Raw genomic sequence first — 18823 nt, forward strand, 5'->3', positions numbered from 1 at the left:
GAGTCACCAGCTCCTACTGAACATGTGCAAGAATTCACAGACTATACGTATATGCATTTGTGATTGGCTGATTGCTATCACATGGTACAGGGGGAGTGGAAAAATACATAACTTTGAAATTTGTTAGAAAAAAATCTACTACTTATTTGAAATTCAGAGTAAATGCTATTGTATTGTCTTGTTATCTTGCATTTGTTGATTATGCAAATCTACTGTGTTTACTGGTCCTTTAAAGGAACAGTCAACACCAGAATTTTTCTTGTTTAAAAAGAAAGATAATCCCTTTATTACCTGTTCCCCAGATTTGCATAACCAACACAGTTATAGAAATACACTTTTTACCTCTGTGATTACCTTGTATCTAAACCTCTGCAAACTGCCCCCTTATTTCAGTTCTTTTGACAGACTGGCAATTTAGCCAATCAGTGCTCACTCCAGGGTAACTTCACGTGCATAAGCTCAATGTTATCCATATGAAACAAATGAACTAATGCCCTCTAGTGGTCAAATGCATTTAAATTAGAGACAGTCTTCAAGGTCTAAGAAATTAGCATATGAACCTCCTAGGTTTAGCTTTCAACTAAGAATACCAAGAGAACAAAGCAAAATTGGTGATAAAAGTAAATTGGAAAGTTGTTTAAAATTACATTCCCTATTTTAATCATGAAAATGGTTTTTGGACTTGACTGTCCCTTTAAGTGCTCTCTGATCCTGTCTCTATAAGGCCTCGTAGTTTCTCATAAATATTGGAGTTTACACAAGTGTTTTAGTATATATAAAATCCCTTTGTCCCTACAGCGAATTGTTTCCTTTTGATCATACTTCTTGCCTGTATTTGTAGATATATAAGATTTGACTTTTTTTTGCTATGTTCGCATGCTTTGCAGCTATAGCAAGGGATAAAACCACAAAATTTCTGCCCCCTTAGATTTACTTCTGTTATTGTCCTCTTTTTGCCTTTATACTCACTGGGGGCCAAAATGTTCTTTAGATTCGGTGCTTTCCTATATATAAAGGAGGGTCTTTCTCATATTTCATTACCTAGGATATCATCTGATCTTACTACATGCCAGTGTTTACAATCTTTTCCATGTTTTTATATTGACAATTGAAATTGGTTATGAAGGGTACTCTGATTCCTGTATTACTGTTTCTTTCTATTTTCTCATTTTTCAAGATTGTACCTCTCTCCTTATTGCTGACTTTTTCTGACTTTTCTGACTTTTTCTATTAGTGAATCATCATATTTTCACGCTCTAAACCTTTCTTCCAATACTTTGATTTGGGTTTCATAGTCTACTTGTTTCGTGCAATTTCTTTTTATTCTTAAAAACTGTCCTTTTGGTGTGTTCTCAATCCACCTTGGAAGATGGCAACTATTCGAGTGGACATAGTTGTTGGTGTCCACTTCCTTAAAGTGGTTCAGTGTTATCTTCTACTATTATATCCAAATCTAAAAAGGACATTTTTTTCTTGCTAAACTCATGTGAAGTTTAAACCGATTTCATTATCATTCATATCCTTGAACCATCTCTCTAAACTTTCTTCACTACCTCTTCATACCAATAGATATGGAACATGTACAAAATACGGTTCATATAGCAACAGGCATTATAACCTTTCTAAAGTAACAATAGCTTTGACCAATGTTTTCAATATATGCTGTTTGAGACAAGGGATTACTATTACTTGTCCTTTCTAAGAGATAACTACCTATTATGAGAGTTTATGTTAAGGAGAATTAAATCTTGTAATATATATTGAAAGAATCAGCAATTATAACCACTGAGACCAATAGAATTTTAGAGTACCACCTTAAATATGGAATCCACCTTAATATGACTAAGAACTAGACCAATCAAAGGAATAGGAGGGTTATTCAAGAAAGCAGATTGCACCTAACAACCATCTTGAAAAAGCCTTATATGTAGGTGAAATGCGTTGAGACACAATAATTTCTATGTGACAAGGCAGTCAGTCCTTGTACATTTCTTTGCGCAGGCAAACTCAAGCAGAAATACCACTTTACCAGTAGAAGAACTGAGCCGTCATACAGAGGCATTGATTGGCCCCAGAATACATGTGACAATATACGTCATCGGACATCCCAGAAGCAACTGAAGTTCAGCGTACACCACTGCAGTTTCCACACGCCGCTGCCTCCTTGTCTCCCGCTGCAGATGTAGAAGCCCCCACAGGTGATCTTCGTGAGACACGAGACCGGGACTATGGAGATACACAAGGATTAAAGGTAATATAGAATGGCAGTATACACAGCCCGGGTTTTTGACGACCCTCATTTGTATGATACTATTGGAACAGTATATGCCGATGTCAGAAGGATCGTTTTCAAATAAATTTCCTTATACTTATTAAGTGACTTTGAGAATCTATAGGTGGTACACATTGTTGGTACAAGTTCTTTTAACTATAATTAGATTTTACACCATTTTATCTGGCCAGAGATTGTATAACGCTCTCTTTAGTGTTTGTGACCGGTCACATCTTATTCAATTTTATATAGCTTGTTTGTGAAATAAATATTTATTTGTTTTATATATATATATATATATATATATATATATGTTGTATGTTTTTATTTGGATCTATCTCATATACTAGATTTGTTAGCAGCTCTCTGAAGCACTAGTCTGTGTACCTACTATTGGAACAAACAGGTTTCACTTTCGTTTTTGAAGTGTTGTGCAGCTCATAATAGCTTGGCATCCTTTTTCATAGCAGGGAAAGTCCTGTCTTACCACATGACCCAGTGCTTTCTCTTTCATTTCCTAAGATCCTGCTGCAGACATCACTCCTGAGGAGAGTTAGCTGTCTGGGTCTACGAGGTGGTGAGCGTCCCAGCCATTGGGAGTATTGAGGTGCTGTTTTTTAAATAAAAGCGTTTCTTTTTGATTGTCCTTCTTTGGGTATATACAAAGCTATGGAGGACTTTGATACTACATTAGAAGGTTCCGCTCCTTCTGTACTGATTAATAATTCCTGTTATATTGTGAGGAGGCTGTGGTTTGCCCACCTGCTCAATTTTGTTTCATTTGCCTAAACACTGTTCTAAAGTCTAAGAAAGGAGACAAGCCTGCTAATACTCATAGCGCTATTATCCCTTCTGAGCCATCTACTCCTCAGGAATCTGGGTCCCGAGAAATGACTACCTTTCCTACATTATCCGCTTCACATGCAGTTCCCTCTGGCTCAACTAATCCTCCATCTGGAGGGGGCTTTTTTTTAGCTGACTTTACCGTGCAGTTACAATCGGCGGTGTCTGCAGCCCTGAGTGCCTTACCTCTAACAAATGCAAGAGAAAGGTTAAACATAGTTCTCCTGACCTAGAGACATCTAAATATTTGTCGGATTTAGCTACTATATCCCAGCTATCCGAGGATGATTTAACCTCTGTAGCTTCAGAGGGTGAACTTTCTGAGTCAGAGACATCAGTTACTAAACCTCCTTCAGCGGAGGAACCCTCCTTTAGATTTGAAATTTAGCATCTGCATTTTTTATTAAAGGAGGTTCTGTCTACTCTAGAGGTTCCAGAGGCTACACTCCCTGAGGAGTCTAAGATCCCTAAATTAGACAGGGTTTTACGAAGATAGGAAGGTCCCTCTGACTTTTCCTATGCCAATTAAGATGGCAAACATTATTAGTAATGAATGGGAAAGAGTAGGAACTTCTTTTTCCCCCTCGTCTACTTTTAAAAATTATTCCCGGTCCCTGGCTCTAAATTAGATTTGTGGGGCTCCATCCCTAAGGTGGATAGAGCTATCTCCACGTTGGCTAAGCATACTACTATTCCTCTGAAGGATAGTTCTTCTTTTAGAGAGCCTATGGATAAAAAAATTGAAACTTTTCTGAGATAGATGTTTCAACATACAGGGTTTTTATTTCAACCGGTGGCAGCTGTAGCCCCGGTTGCTGAAGCAGCTACCTACTGGTGCGACACTCGTTGGAGCTCATTGAGGTGGAGACTCCCCTCGAGGATATTTAAGAGAGAATAAAGGTACTGAGAATTGCTAACTCCTTCATCTGTGACGTGAATATGCAGATTATTTGCATAAATGCAAGGGCTGCTGGTTTTGCGGTTCTAGCCCACAGGGCTCTCTGGTTGAAGTCTTGGTCTGCGGATATGACTTCTAAATCCAGACTCCTTTCTCTTCCCTTCAAGGGGAAACTTTTATTCGGTCCAGGGCTGGGCTACATTATCTCTACGGTTACCGGAGGGAAAGGTGCCTTCCTACCACAGGATAAGAAGAATAGGCCTAAGGGACAGCAACTATCTAATTTTCGTTCCTTTCGTGCTGACAAGTCGCAACAACAGCAGTCCTCTTCCAAGTCCGAGCAGCCCAAGAGTACTTGGAAGCCAGCTCACTCCTGGAATAAGTTCAAACAGACTAAGAAGCCCACCGAGATCAAATCAGCATGAAGGAGCGGCCCCCGATCCGGGATCCGATCGAGTAGGGGGCAGACTGGTTTTTTTTTCAGACCCTTGGTTCCAGGATGTACAGGATCCTTGGGTCCAGGAGGTTGTATCTCAAGGATACAGGATAGGATTCAAGTCTCATCAGCCTAGGGGCAGATTCCTTCTCTCCAGTCTGTCTACAAGACTAGAAAAGAGGGCTGCCTTTTTTGGTTGCGTACGGGATCTCTCCTCTCTAGGAGTAATTGTCCCGGTACCTACAGCAGAAAAAAGTTTTGGGTTTTATTTAAACCTTTTCGTGGTTCCAAAGAAGGAGGGAACATTCCATCCAATTCTGGACCTAAAGTGCCTAAAAAAGTTTCTGAGTGTTCCCTCTTTCAAGATGGAAACAATACGGTCAATCCTGCCTCTGGTTCAGGAAGGACAGTTTATGACCACAATAGACCTGAAGGATGCATACCTTCATGTCCCGATTCACAGGGAACATTTTCAGTTCCTGAGGTTTGCTTTTCTGGATCAGCACCTCCAGTTCATAGCTCTTCCGTTTGGCCTAGCTTCTGCTCCAAGGATATTTACAAAGGTTCTGGGGGCTCTTCTAGCTATTGCCAGAACATGAGGTATTGCAGTAGCGACTTACCTGGATGATATCTTGGTACAGGCACCATCTTTTCGTCTATCGGAAGAACATTCAGAGTCCCTTCTCAGTTTTCTTCGATCACCTGGATGGAAGATAAACTTGGAAAAGAGTTCTCTTACTCCAAGTACAAGGGTGAATTTCATGGAAACCATAATAGACTCCATATCCATGAGAATATTCCTCACAGATCAGAGACGTTGCAAGCTAACTTCTGCATGTCTTGCCCTCCAGACCTCCTCGAGACTCTCAGTGGCTCAGTGTATGGTAGTAATCAGACTTATGGTGTCCTGCATGGACATAATTCCTTTTGTCAGATTCCATCTCAGACCCTTACAAATATGCATGCTGAAACAAAGGAACAGCGACCATTCAGATCTGTCTCAACAGATTGTGCTGGACAGCCTTTTGAGAGACTCGCTCTCCTGGTAGCTCTGTCCAGATCATCTGTCACAAGGCACATGTTTTTTGAGACCGTCCTGGGAAATTGTGACTACGGACGCAAGCCTTTCCGGCTAGGGAGCCATTTAGGGTGCCAAGAAGGCACAAGGTCTGTGGACACAGGAGGAGTCCTCCCTGTCGATCAATATTTTGGAACTCCGGGCAATCTTTAATGCCTTGAAGGCTTGAACCCTTCTGGGTTTGTCCCAGTTTATCAGATTCCAATCTCCTCGGTTGATTATATCAACCATCAAGGGGGAACGAGAAGTTCCTTAGCGATGAGAGAAGTATCTCAGATACTAGAGTGGGCAGAGACTCACAAATGTACGCTGTCAGCGATCCACATTCCGGGTGTGGACAACTGGAAAGCGGACTTCTTTAGCAGGCAATCCTTTCACCCAGGGGAATGGTCTCTTCACCCTGAGGTGTTTGCAGAGATATGCAGTGAGTGGGGGACACCAGAGATAGATATCATGGCATCCCGCCTCAATACCAAACTACCCAGGTACGGGTTGAGGTTGAGGGATCCTCAGGCTTAATTGATAGATGCCGTATCAGTACTATGGAGGTTCAGTGTCATATATCTTTTTCCTCCATTACCGCTTCTCCCATGTGTGGTGGCTCGCATCAAGCAGGAGCGAGCATCTGTGATTCTGATTGCTCCATTGTGACCATGAAGGACGTGGTTTGCGGATCTGATGGGGATGTCCTCATCTATTTCAATTAAGGGAAGGAGGGGGATGGAACAAAAAGTGAGGGTTATAAGCACTCACGACTTCTAAATGGATATCTTACTGTATAAGAACAGTTAATGGGTTGTGTATGTTTAGGTATAAAATTCTTAAACTTTAATTAATATTCATTAAAAGTGATAAATATCACCTATCTCCTGCTAGAGAGATATAAGCAAAGATAGATTCGAGATAAAACAGTGATAACTAGAACGCTCTTATCGGTGTACAGAAGTTCTGGGGTAAAAGCCTCCCTGTATTCCTGGCCGTAACTGGATACAGGGCTTCAGGTGACAGAGGCGCACCCCCCAGTACTTCTAATGTACTATAACCGATGCGAGCAGAAATAAGATTAAAACCAAAGTAAGTTAGTAACTGCACAAATGCATTTCGGCCTTAGAACCGGCCTTTGTCAATGTGTCTCAGTTACTAATCTCATCTACTCAGTGGAGGTTACCTTGTCTCAGAGATCTGCTAATACAGGGTCCCTTCTTTCATCAAAATCTAGATTCTCTGAGGCTTAAAGGGACACTGAACCCAATTTTTTTTCTTCCGTGATTCAGATAGAGCATGCAATTTTAAGCAACCTTCTAATTTACTCCTATTATCAATTTTTCTTCGTTCACTTGCTATCTTCATTTGAAAAAGAAGGCATCTAAGCTTCTTATTGGTTCAGGCCTCTGGACAACACTTTTTTATCGGTGGATGAATTTATCCACCAATCAGAAAGAACAACCCAGGTTGTTCACCAAAAATGGGCCGACATCTAAACTTACATTCTTGCATTTCAAAAAAAGGTGATTTTGCTGAACTGCAAAGTAGCCTTTTCAGCCTGAAAAAGAGCCAAAAACGATGTTCCGAATAGATTGTGATAAAGGCCATAGTAAAAATCAACGACAAGAGAAAAATATGTGTATCATCCAATCACCAGCTGGCCCCTACCAGTGTAGGATATATACATTTTATTTTCAACAAAGAATACCAAAAGAACAAAGTAAATATAAAAAGAGAAGTGAATATATGTGTAATAAAATTAGATGCTGTGTATGTATCTTGCAAGACTTTCCTATCCTTTTAAACTTTCCTGATTCAGAAAGAGCGATGCAAGTTTCAACTTACATAAGTTATTACATTTACCTTATTCTCTTGGCATCCTTTATTGGAAAGCATAAGAGCTATTCAGTAAGAGGAGCTAGCTCTTGATTGATGGGCATGCTCTTTTGTCTCTTGTCATTGACTTTAAAGGAATATGCAATTCAAAACTGAACCTTAATGACAGAGTATGTCATTCTAAAAGCTTGATGAAGTTAGGACGTTCCATGAAACGCCGGCATAGAAGGTCCTACCTTATAGACTTGTCTATGAGTAAGCGCCTGCAGGGGCGTGACACACGGCAGACGTCAGTCTGTTGTCCATCTGTCTATGTCTGAGCATTGTCTTTAGTCCTTCATGGACGGTTTATATATTTTAACCTTTTTCCAATAAAGCATTTTTGTTTTATTTGCACCTTTCAAAAGTGCCTGCATCTTTTTTCCCCTTGTTCTAACATTACGGCATTGATTCAGCCATTGCTACGGCACTCCGGTCGGAGGAGAATTGGGTGACCTTTACTTTCCAGATTCACTTCCGGTATGGACCACTAGTGTGGGTTTAGAGTCGCTGAGGCAGATTACCTTTGTTTGGAAACTTTCCATTTACTTCTATTTTATAAGTTGTTTTGTTTTCTTTATATCCTTTGTTGAAAATAATACCTACGTAGGGCCAGGAGCAGCAATGCAGCACTGGAAGTATGTGTTTAACCCATATTGCAACAGTGCAGTACTGTAATAAAGTGATTTAACACAAAAGAACACTTTTGTGTGTCTATGAAACTGTGGTAATTTGCAATAGAAACATTTTTTAGAAACAAAGTTCATATAAACATGTAACAATGTTTCCTTTTTAATTGATACTGTATTCTTTACCAGAGTTAGGTTACCCTACCCTGAAAATCACTGACAGAAGGATCATTTATATTTACATCAGGCTACCTTTTAGGGAAACCTGCCTTGCCATATTCTTCATTCAGCTGAATGGTATAAGTATCTTCCATTAGCAAAAACCACGTGGGTGGTTATTTCAAGGAATCTGTCACACGTGGGTCGGTATTTTAAGTTTTAAATATATATTTATGTATGTTTACTGCTCTCGCATTCTCCATCGTTATTTAAAACCTTGCATCAAATATACAAATTTTGTTTTTCTCACCAAATGGTAATAATAAAAAATGAATTCTGGAAATATAACCTTGAAATGATTGGCAAGAAAAACACTGATTTTATTTCAAATGGCCACACAACTATGTTTATTACTATGACGACCCAGTTCAGGACCACAGCTGTCAATCAAGTCATTGTAACTCCGCCATTAATTACGTCACGGTCTTGTATCCTCCCTTACCGCGCCTAATATGCTCCGCCTTCTTTTACCGCTATCTTCCGTTATGCGCCGTAGTCTTTTATTTTCCAGTCATTGGCTTGCAGTACTGTCAGTTTCATAAGCGAACTAGTTTAATTGGTCAGCTGTTTGGCGTGAGGTGGGAGGGTTTAGTATCCCCATATAATACGAGCTGTGCATACGGTTTTAGGTTCTTTTCGTTTGCGCTTTCAGCCTGGAAGGGTGTCTGTGAACCTAATTTGTGCTAATCCATCATAAATCTGCAGTATGGCGTTAAGGTGCTTCTTTGATATCACCGCTGGTGACGCTCCTCTGGGCCGAATTATTATAGAGGTAATTAAAATGGATGTTTTATCTTGGGGTTTGGCGCCATTTATTGGAAGCCGCTTAACAATGCGGTCTATACAAAGCCAAGCTAAACGGGCCTGCAAGCTTGAGGTCTTGTGTACTTTTTAAGATTAATGTTTTCTTGTTACGTTCGAATGTACAAAATACTTCTGCTCATAACATACCTTAGTTACTGTATTAAAATATTAAATCGTCTCCTTGTATCTAATGCTTTATGTTAAGGGGTAACAGACTTATCCGTTTGTAATATGTACCACAAAATGTTCATTTGCTACAATGTTTTGTAGCAGTCCTTATATGAACCCAAAATGAGCTATATCTTGGGTGAAATGCAGCTTAAATCAATTTTTCATAATCTGCATGCGACTTGTTAGGTCTGCAGGGAGGGGTGTGTGAGGACTCCATTTTATGAAGAGTCGTGATCAGGAAGTTTTATTGCACGCAAAATGTCCGCGGATAGGTTTATATCATCACCTGGTCTAACGGTTATGCTATTTAGCGTGTTCAGGCTATTTATTGGGCGTGTCTTGCTCGGTCTGAAGCAAGTACCAGAATAAGGCAAAGGAACTGCATTTTATTTTAGTGTAGTAGACTGCGTAAGGCTATTGAACTAGTGGGTAAATCTTATTCCCATAATGAAATAGACACACTGGCTCTTGTAAAAACAAATCTTTAATTTGCTTTGCAGAAACTGCATTGAATTTTATAATCTTATTTTCCCGATGGCAATCAATGTTCTGTTAATCGGGCATTGCAGCAACTGGATACATAAAATTATGTATTGGTGACAAATCTTTGCAGGTTTATTTTGCGGTTGTGAATTGCAGAATGTATCTGTCTCGACATCACATGTCAGTGATTGCTTAAAGGGACAGTCTACCATAGAATTGGTATTGTTTTAAAAGATAGATAATCCCTTTATTACCCATTCCTACATTTTGCACAACCAACCCTGTTATGTTAATATACTTTTTACCTCTGTGATTACCTTGTATCTAGGAACCTTTTTCCAGCCCCCTGATCACATTACTGACTTATCTATTGTACATTTAGCATTGTTTTGTGCTAAATCTTAAATAACCCCTCTGTGCCCGAACAGTTAGCTATATGGCCCACGTGTACTTTCTGTCTCTGTGTTGAAAAGATATTTACAAAGCATTTAATAATAAATTAGCATGAGCCTACCTAGGTTTAGTTTAAACTAAGAATACCAAGAGAAAGCAAATTTGATGATAAAAGTAAATTGGAAAGTTGGTTAAAATTAAAAGTCCTATCTGAATATTGAAAGTTTAATTTATACTAGACTGTCCCTTTAATTGAAGCAATGCCTTTATCCCGTCCAAACTCGCAGCAGTAGAGGTGTTGGATTCCAACTGCAAAGAAACATTTTTAATCTGTTATTTAGATTTTGAGTTTTACAACGTGCCTCTTTAAATTATATGGATTTTGCTACTTGATAGCATTAAAAGCATACTGAACCCAACAGAGCATGCACATTTAATCAACTTTCTAATTTACTCCTTTTTTTTTTTCATTCTTTTAATATCTATTTGTAAAAAGCAGGAATGTAATCTCATTAGTTGGCCTATTTTTTTTTGGTTCAGTGCCTAGGTAGTACTTTCTGATTGGTGTGCTGAACCAAATATTGAAATGCGTGTAGGCTTGCATGTCTGAAACCTATCAGAACAAAGAGAATTAGGAGTAAATTAGATGCTTAAATTTGTGTGCTCTATCTGAACCATGAAAGAACTTGAGTTCAGTATCTAAGTGAGACTAATGCAGCATGCATATTTAAACAATTTACAAAGTAAAAAAGTATATTACCACAAATTCCTCTATATTCAGCTGGAAATTACTGTGGTTTTATAAATAAGAACGTTGACAAGGTAACAAGTCACATTTAATCTTTAATGTATAGATTCGTCCTTGGAAGTAGAACTCTTCTGCCTGTCTACTATGTGGTTTATGGATACATCACTTAAGATATGTAGTGTTAACACTATTGTGCTACAGACCCATACCAACAATTCTAAAGTTGTGTGACTGCACTGCATCCAAATATGGCATTTCTCCACCTGCCTCAAGTTCCCTTAGCTCATACTTGGGTAATGTACAGGCTATCACTTGAGTGGTCAAACGGTCTGACTCTGTTTTATTTCAATATTGAAAATGTCAACAAAGATGTGACATACAAGTTAAAGGGCCTGCAAAAAATACTCTAATGTACTTTTTTACTTAATCTTTAAAGGGACATGGAACAATTTTTTTTTTTTCCCCTCAAGATTTGGATGATACAATTCTCCAGTTTACTGCTTTTGTGATAACTGAGTAACATTCCCCCTCTGGGAGCTAGATGCTCAATAGGTGAGCCAATAAAAGGCATACATGTGTAGCCACTTATTGGTAGCTAGCTCTCAGTGATTTGTTAAAGCATTTCTACATAAAGCAAGAAAATTTAGTATATTGATGGAATATGCAGGTTTAAACACCTTTCCAACTTTAATGTTAAAAGGGGGTTAGGAAAGATCAACCAGATCCACTATCAAGTGGATTAACATAACAATTAATTGGGGGGCTACCAATGTGGCACTCGTTATTGGTTCTGCACCAGTAGTGCCGCGCTGGTCTTGAGGGTATTTTAACAACCTTTGTGGTAAAATTGCGCTACAGCTTTGTTTTGCTATTGCTTGAAAACTTGACATTTTCTGTTAGGCTTTCATGTGTACAAGAAACATCACATTTGCATTGATTGGTAGCTAAATCTGCCCCAGGCTTACACTGCTCCACAGAACAGAGGGCTATCCCACACATAAAGGGACACAAGTGAAAATTAAACTTTCATTATTCAGATAACCTACAATTTACTTCCTTTAAAATGTGCAGTCTTTTTATATTTAAACTTTGAGTCACCAGCTCCTAAGCATGTGCAATCACACAAGGCATCTATTTCTTCAGCAAAGGATATCGAAAGAAGCAAATTAAATACAAGTACATTCAAACGTTTAAAATTGTATTCTCTATCTGAATTATGATTTTTTTTTGGGTTGAGTATCACTTTAAATTTCAGACTAAGAGCTATTGCCTTGTCTTGCATTTGTTTATGCAAATCTACTGTGACTGGTCCTATAGTCTCAATTTAACCTGCTAGTCTTATTGTTTAGCAATCACTAATTTCCTTTGTTTGAAATGCCAACATATCTGTCTGGCCCCACTAATATCTGTATCCTAGATGTCATTTTAACAAATGAGAATGCAGGTGTAACTTTACACTGTAAAGCTATCTGGTCACAAATACTTGCTAAAGGGACACTGAACCCACTTTTTTTTTCTTTTGTGATTCAGATAGAGCATGCTATTTTAAACAACTTTCTAATTTACTCCTATTTTTTTTCTTTGTTTTCTTTCTTTATTTTAAAAAATCTAAGCTATTTTTTTGGTTCAGAACCATGGAAAGCACTTGTTTATTGGTAGGTGAATTTACCCACCAATCAGCATGAACAGTGTGTACACCAAAAATGGGCCGGCATCTAAACTTGCATTCTTGCATTTCAAATAAAGATACCAAGAGAATGAAAAGAATTTGTTAATGGGAGTAAATTAGAACTTTGCTTAAAATTGCATGCTCTATATGAATCACAACAGGAAAAAATTGGGTTCAGTGTCCCTTTAAATGCTTTTTCACTGCAGTGAAATGCACAGGTTCTAAAGATTGTCTGAAATTGATACAACAGCAAACTTTGTGGGGTTTTTTAAATTTTTTATTAGCATGGTAAAATAGTCTTATGGATTGGAAACCAAACTTTTTTTTATTTATCTTTCAAGATTCAGATAGAACAAACACTTAACTTTCTAATTTGCTTCTATAGGTATACTTTATTGAAAAGCATAGCTGGTTAGATTCAGCACCTGGGTGCTATTTTCTAATTAGTGGCTGCACATTTTTATATGAAACCTTGCATGACTTATGTTAAACACAACTTTTAAAGAAATGCATTCATTTGTTTTAGCAGTAATTCCATATTAAGCTAAACATTTCAACATCTAAATAGGAGAAAATAAAGCAATATGTTAATTTACATGCATTGGTTCTCTGTACAAATTACATGGCTGAATTGATGCAAAGGCACAAGCTTGACAAAACCTGGTTAATGCTGAGTAGGTGCTATACCAAACTAACTTTGCAGATTATCTGTCTTATCTTATTCGTTTGGCGCAAACACATGTAGTGACAAGTGTCCTGGAAATCTTGCTCACAAGTTGTGCAGACTTGATGCTGGAATTGTGGAAAGGCTCTGTTTAAAGATTATAGATGTAAGTGCCTGCCCAAAACATTTAGAGCCAAATTCATTTTTCTGGTCAGAATGATAGCAGCGATTTGTACCCTTGATTGTGGTACACCAACCAACCAGCACTAAATCCACCCTCTATTTACAAGTAAAGTGTCTCTTGGGTTTGCCATAAGTTTTCAGGCTTGCATTCAATTTACTTTGTAAACCAGAAGAGATTGATACAAGGTATACACTAACTCAGGGGTCAATTATTTTTTTTAATTAAAGGGACATAAAACAGTGTGAATATATAATTCCGTTAAAGTTTACATTCAAGTTTGTTAACCCCTTTAATTCAAGCATATGTCTGCAGCAAGCTCCCCCAGGACATTTCCATATATGGAAGGTGCTAAACAGGCCATAGCTTCTGCAAAATGCATTTGTGCACAGTAGCGGGAGAGTCGCATGTCACTGACTAAAGCAGTGCACAATATAATGCTGAAGCTTTCACAAAGCATGTGACATTATTCCCATAGAAACAAGCAAGCCTCTTGGCAACAAACAATAGCAGTACCTGGTCTCCCTCCTCAAGACCCCCTTGCTTGCATAAGTAATTATCCTTTCATATCCTCAACTCAATATTTTATGGATCTTTAAGGAGCCAGAGAGTTAATAGCCAGTGGCTACCTAGGTTTGTCAAGCCCCATTAACTTTTTGCTTTGCATTTCCTTTACTAATTTGAAGCAGCTAAACGTTAGGTCACCATTTCTAGTACTTGCTCTTGACAGCTATCTAAATAGTTGTGCTTAAAAAAAAAAGCTTCCTCCTGGTATCAAAACAATCATGGCAATTGCATCATGTAGGAGATCTTCTGTGCACTCAATCCTAGTTCTATTTTACAAAAGCTTACTGCCATTTCTGCAATAGACGGATTACATTTTAGTCATACTGGAATAACAGCCAGAGCAGGGGTTTGACTTGTCTTAATCTTAAAATATCTACAACACTTGTGCATGTCTCTGATCCTTTGTAGTTTTTGTTCTGGTATTATCAGCATGGCATTTTGGATGTAATCTATCAATGACCTCATGCATTTAAGTATGTGCTACATACCGGCCTATATAAACATGCTTCACATTTGGTAAAACTGTTGGCACAGTTGCTAGAATGCTATGCTAGTCAGTACTTGACTGGAAGTGGGTTTATATTTTGCTTAAGTGATAACCTGAAACTGAAAAAAGTAAACTTTTTTTTTAATTTTTTTTTTTTTAGTTGAGACCAGATGTAGTGCCAAAAACAGCTGGTAAGTTTGTTGTGTTTTTTTGTTGTTTTTTTACACTAACATTGACATCTAGTATGTACTATAAAAAATTTTTTTTTGTTTCTTCAGAAAACTTCCGTGTCCTCTGTACTGGAGAGCAGGGTTTTGGTTACAAGGGTTCATGTTTCCACAGAATCATCCCAGGCTTTATGTGTCAGGTGAGTTTGCATTACAGTGTTGGCTAAAAACCCGCATTAAATGAGATCAAGCAAAGTTATGACACTTCTGAAATGTGGCTCAGACCCTAAACTTGTCAAGCTTCAAAGAGCAAACTATGACCTACTCCTAAAAGGTTAGAGCATGTAATTTTGACTATCCTGCTTTACTGTAACATATGCAATGGGGTTAAACACACAAGTGCCATTTGGTAAGCTTGGTGTACTGCTGGTACCAATCAAAACCTGCCACTGATCAGTTGGTAGCAACACTAGTAATGTGGCTCAGATATGGGACCAGCAGTGCACCACTGGTACAGGGTGGCAATTCTACTGTTAACCCCATTGGTTAAACACAAATCAAGATCAATAACCATAAAATTACATTCATTCTGAAATTTTTTTTTTTCTATTCTTTAACCCCTTGGCCCTGGAATTTAAGAACATGCTACTTTCTGTAGCACACCCTTTTTCTTTCATCTAAACATAACAAATTAAATGTAATCCAGGTTAAAAAAAAAATCTTACAATTAAACATTTGATTGCATAAGTATCTTTCAACAAAGATACACAGAAAGCTTAGACATGCATCCATTGTCCAATAAACAAAACTCAAAATTATAGTTTCTTCCCTTCACCCAAATAGTTTGTTTCATTTAAAGTTGGCAACATTCGCTTCTACCATCAGTTTTTGAAAGGGTAAAGATTTCTCTGAAATTTATTTTTATATAAATGCCCCTCTCCATCTCACTTGGTGCTTCTATCTTGGGTAGTAGCAGCTGTCTGTGCCAGTACCTAGTTTGTAGAGTTTAATTTTTTTTTCTTCTATAGGAGGTTCCCTCACCACTTTTCCATAGTACAGCCTCCCTTTTTTTTTTTTTCTCTCTTTTTTTGTTTAGGGCCTCCCGCTGTCACCAATGGAGATAGTTAGTCTAACTTCATATGGTTAACTGGAGCATGATCAGTGCTTACCATATGAAGGGAGATGCTTTCTGCCTCTGGATTTGGTCAGAGCTGACGGCCTGGACCCTAGAAGCTATGTCAACAGGGTACACTAAAAGTACCATTTTGCCTAGTCGTTACATCCTATAGGCTTAAGTGGTTATGGTCTGCTGCTTAGTGGTTGTAGAACTTAAGCTATATGCTCAAAATATTTGTAATAAAGTAATTGAAGTCTAGCTCAGTGTAAAATGGCTAGATCATGATGTAGCCATTCTACACTGAGACTACGTTGCAGGTGGAGGAATGGCAGAATATATAAGAAAATGGGATTAGTTATAGATTTAAGTCAACAATGATTTTAATGAAAGTGCCTTTATTTACTTATTACAAATATTGAGCATATCACTTAAAAGACCAGTCAACATTGTAGATTTGCATAATTAACAAATGCAATAGCACTTGGTCTGAACTTCAAATGAGTAGTAGATTTTTGTTAAATTGCAAAGTTATGTCTATTTCCACTCCCCCTGTATCATGTGACGGCCATCAGCGAATCACAAATGAATGTACATATATGCTGTGAATTCTTGCACATGCTCAGTAGGAGTTGGTGACTAAAAGTGTAAATATAGACTGTGCACATTTTGTTAATGGAAGTACATTTTAAAGTTTAACATTGCATGCTCTGTTTGAATCATGAAGTTTAATTTTGACTTGATTGTCCCTTTAACTTTACAATCGCTTTAAAGGGACACTGAACCCAAATTTTCTTTCATGATTCAGGGCATGCAATTTTAAGAAACTCTAATTTACTCCTATTAAATTTTCTTTGTTCTTGCTATCTATTTGAAAAAGCAGGAATGTAAGCTTACTTGCCGGCCCATTTTTGTTTCAGAACCCTGGATAACGCTTGCCGATTGGTGAATACCATTTAGTCACCAATCGGCAAGTACAACCTAGGCACTGAACCAAAGCTGGTCTGGCTCTTAAGCTTACATTCCTGCCTATTCTAAAGATACCTAGAGAACGACAATTTAAAGTAGTAGAAGTAAATTAAAACGTTGCTTAAAATTGCATGCTCTATCTGAATCATGAAAGAAAAATGTGGGTTCAGTATCCCTTTAAAGTAGTTGAGCTTCCATTGCAACATTAAAGTGACATTATACACTTTCTTTGCATAAATGTTTTGTAGATGTTCTATTTATATAGCCCATAAAGTTGTTTTTTTTTAAATGTATAGTTTTGCTTATTTTTAAATAACATTGCTCTGATTTTCAGACTCCTAACCAAGCCACAAAGTTATGTGAATACAGTCAGCTACCTTCTCCAGCTTGCTCCTGTTTGTGTAAAGGGTCTTTTCATATGCAAAAGGGGGAGGGGGGTAGTGTCTTATTTGCCACTTGCAGTGGGCTTTCCAGCTACCTTTTTCAACAGAGCCAAACTGACAGCTTCTAAGTAAGTTTTTAAATAGTTTTATACTGGATTTTTATATCGGTATCTGCATCTTATTCTTTATAGTAGTGTCTATTACATGCATTTATATGAAAATGAGTGTATACTGTCCCTTTAAGCTTGTACTAACACTGTAGGTTAAATAACTTAAGAACTCTATGCCTGATACTATCGGGTGCTTTTCTTGTATTGACACTGAGTCTGACATTAAAAATCTGCTTTTTCAAAGGGAGGTGACTTCACAAACCACAATGGAACTGGAGGAAAATCAATCTATGGGACTAAGTTTGCTGATGAGAACTTTCAGCTGAAGCACACTGGCCCTGGCATTCTGTCTATGGCCAATGCAGGCCCTAACACAAATGGATCTCAATTTTTCGTCTGCACTGAGAAGACTACCTGGTAAGAACCTTTCAATTTGATTTTAAAGTTGTACAGTAACCAGTTGATTACATGGCTACTGCCTCAATATAAGTTTGCTACATTTTTAAAGCTGCACCATTAAACTTTAAATGGCCTTTATAGTTTGTTACATGATCTGAGTTAGCACCAGTTTCTACTTAGGACCTACAGTGCTTGCAGGTCCTGAGTTATACTTCTATTCATTTAACCCATTTGCAGTGGTTAAACAGGTGTAACTTTGCTAGTATTAACATTTACATACTCATACAAATTAGAAAATGATTACAAGTATAATGGTCCTTTAAGTTTTCAATATAGCAATGAGCAGCAGACGTCTGCTGCTTACATGTTTACTTTACTGCTGCTTTTTGTTTTGAGTTAATTATTCAGTATTCTCACTGATTTGTAATAGAAATGTAACACTAATCCAATTCTAATCTCTTCCAGGCTTGATGGTAAGCATGTGGTGTTTGGCTCAGTTATCGATGGAATGGATGTTGTAAGAGCTATGGAAAAATGTGGTACTCAAAGTGGAAAGACAAACAAAAAAGTTATTATTGCCAATTGCGGACAGCTTTAAGAAAAAGTCCACTACAATTTTTGTTTTTTTATTCCTTTTGTCTTAAATCACAAGCATTCCTGTCATTAGCTGGTGGCTTCCAACAACTTGGTTAAGTACTTAACACTTTCATTGTGCTTTTTGACCTGCATTTTTGGTGGTGCTTATAACCCTCTGCCCACACTCCCTTCCAGAATATTTTTTTTTTTCCACGTGGACTTAATGGAATTCTGATGAGATTAAAAAAAATATGAAACTTCAATGTCTTGTGTCTTGAATGTTCATTTTAAAGTACAATCTAAAGGGACAGTCATCAATAAAAGATTCATCCCTTATTACCTAGTTCCCAGTTTTGTATAACAAACAGTTCTATCAATATACTTTTTACCTCTACCTTGTATCTAAGCATCTGCAGACTGCCCCCTTTTCTGTTCTTTTGACAAATGCATTTTAGCCAATCGGTGCTTACTCCTAGGTAGTAACTCAACATGTGAGAATGTTATCTATATGGTACACATGAACTTCAACACTCTCTAGCTGAAACTTTCAATGCCCTTAGATAAGAGGCAGCATTCAAGGGCTTAAACTAGCATATGAGCCTACCTTGGTTTAGCTTTCAAAGAACTTCATAAAAGTAAATTTGAAAGTTGTTAAATGACATGCCTTATCTAAATCATGAAAGTTAATTTTGACTAGACTGTC

The 18823-nt window shown here is 37.8% G+C and overlaps 1 protein-coding gene across 1 annotated transcript; it reads left to right on the top strand.

Moving 5' to 3' along the window:
• Positions 1–8850: 8850 nt before the first annotated feature.
• On the top strand, positions 8851–18383 carry PPIA (peptidylprolyl isomerase A). The gene is made up of 5 exons (XM_053718147.1): positions 8851–9007; positions 14563–14593; positions 14681–14769; positions 17390–17562; positions 18010–18383. Exons 1-5 carry the CDS (start codon positions 8942–8944, stop codon positions 18140–18142), a joined length of 492 nt encoding a protein of 163 aa, XP_053574122.1. The 5' UTR covers positions 8851–8941; the 3' UTR covers positions 18143–18383.
• Positions 18384–18823: the final 440 nt, after the last annotated feature.

This window comes from Bombina bombina, chromosome 6, assembly GCF_027579735.1.
Source record: "Bombina bombina isolate aBomBom1 chromosome 6, aBomBom1.pri, whole genome shotgun sequence".
NCBI classification, from domain to species: Eukaryota; Metazoa; Chordata; class Amphibia; order Anura; family Bombinatoridae; genus Bombina; species Bombina bombina.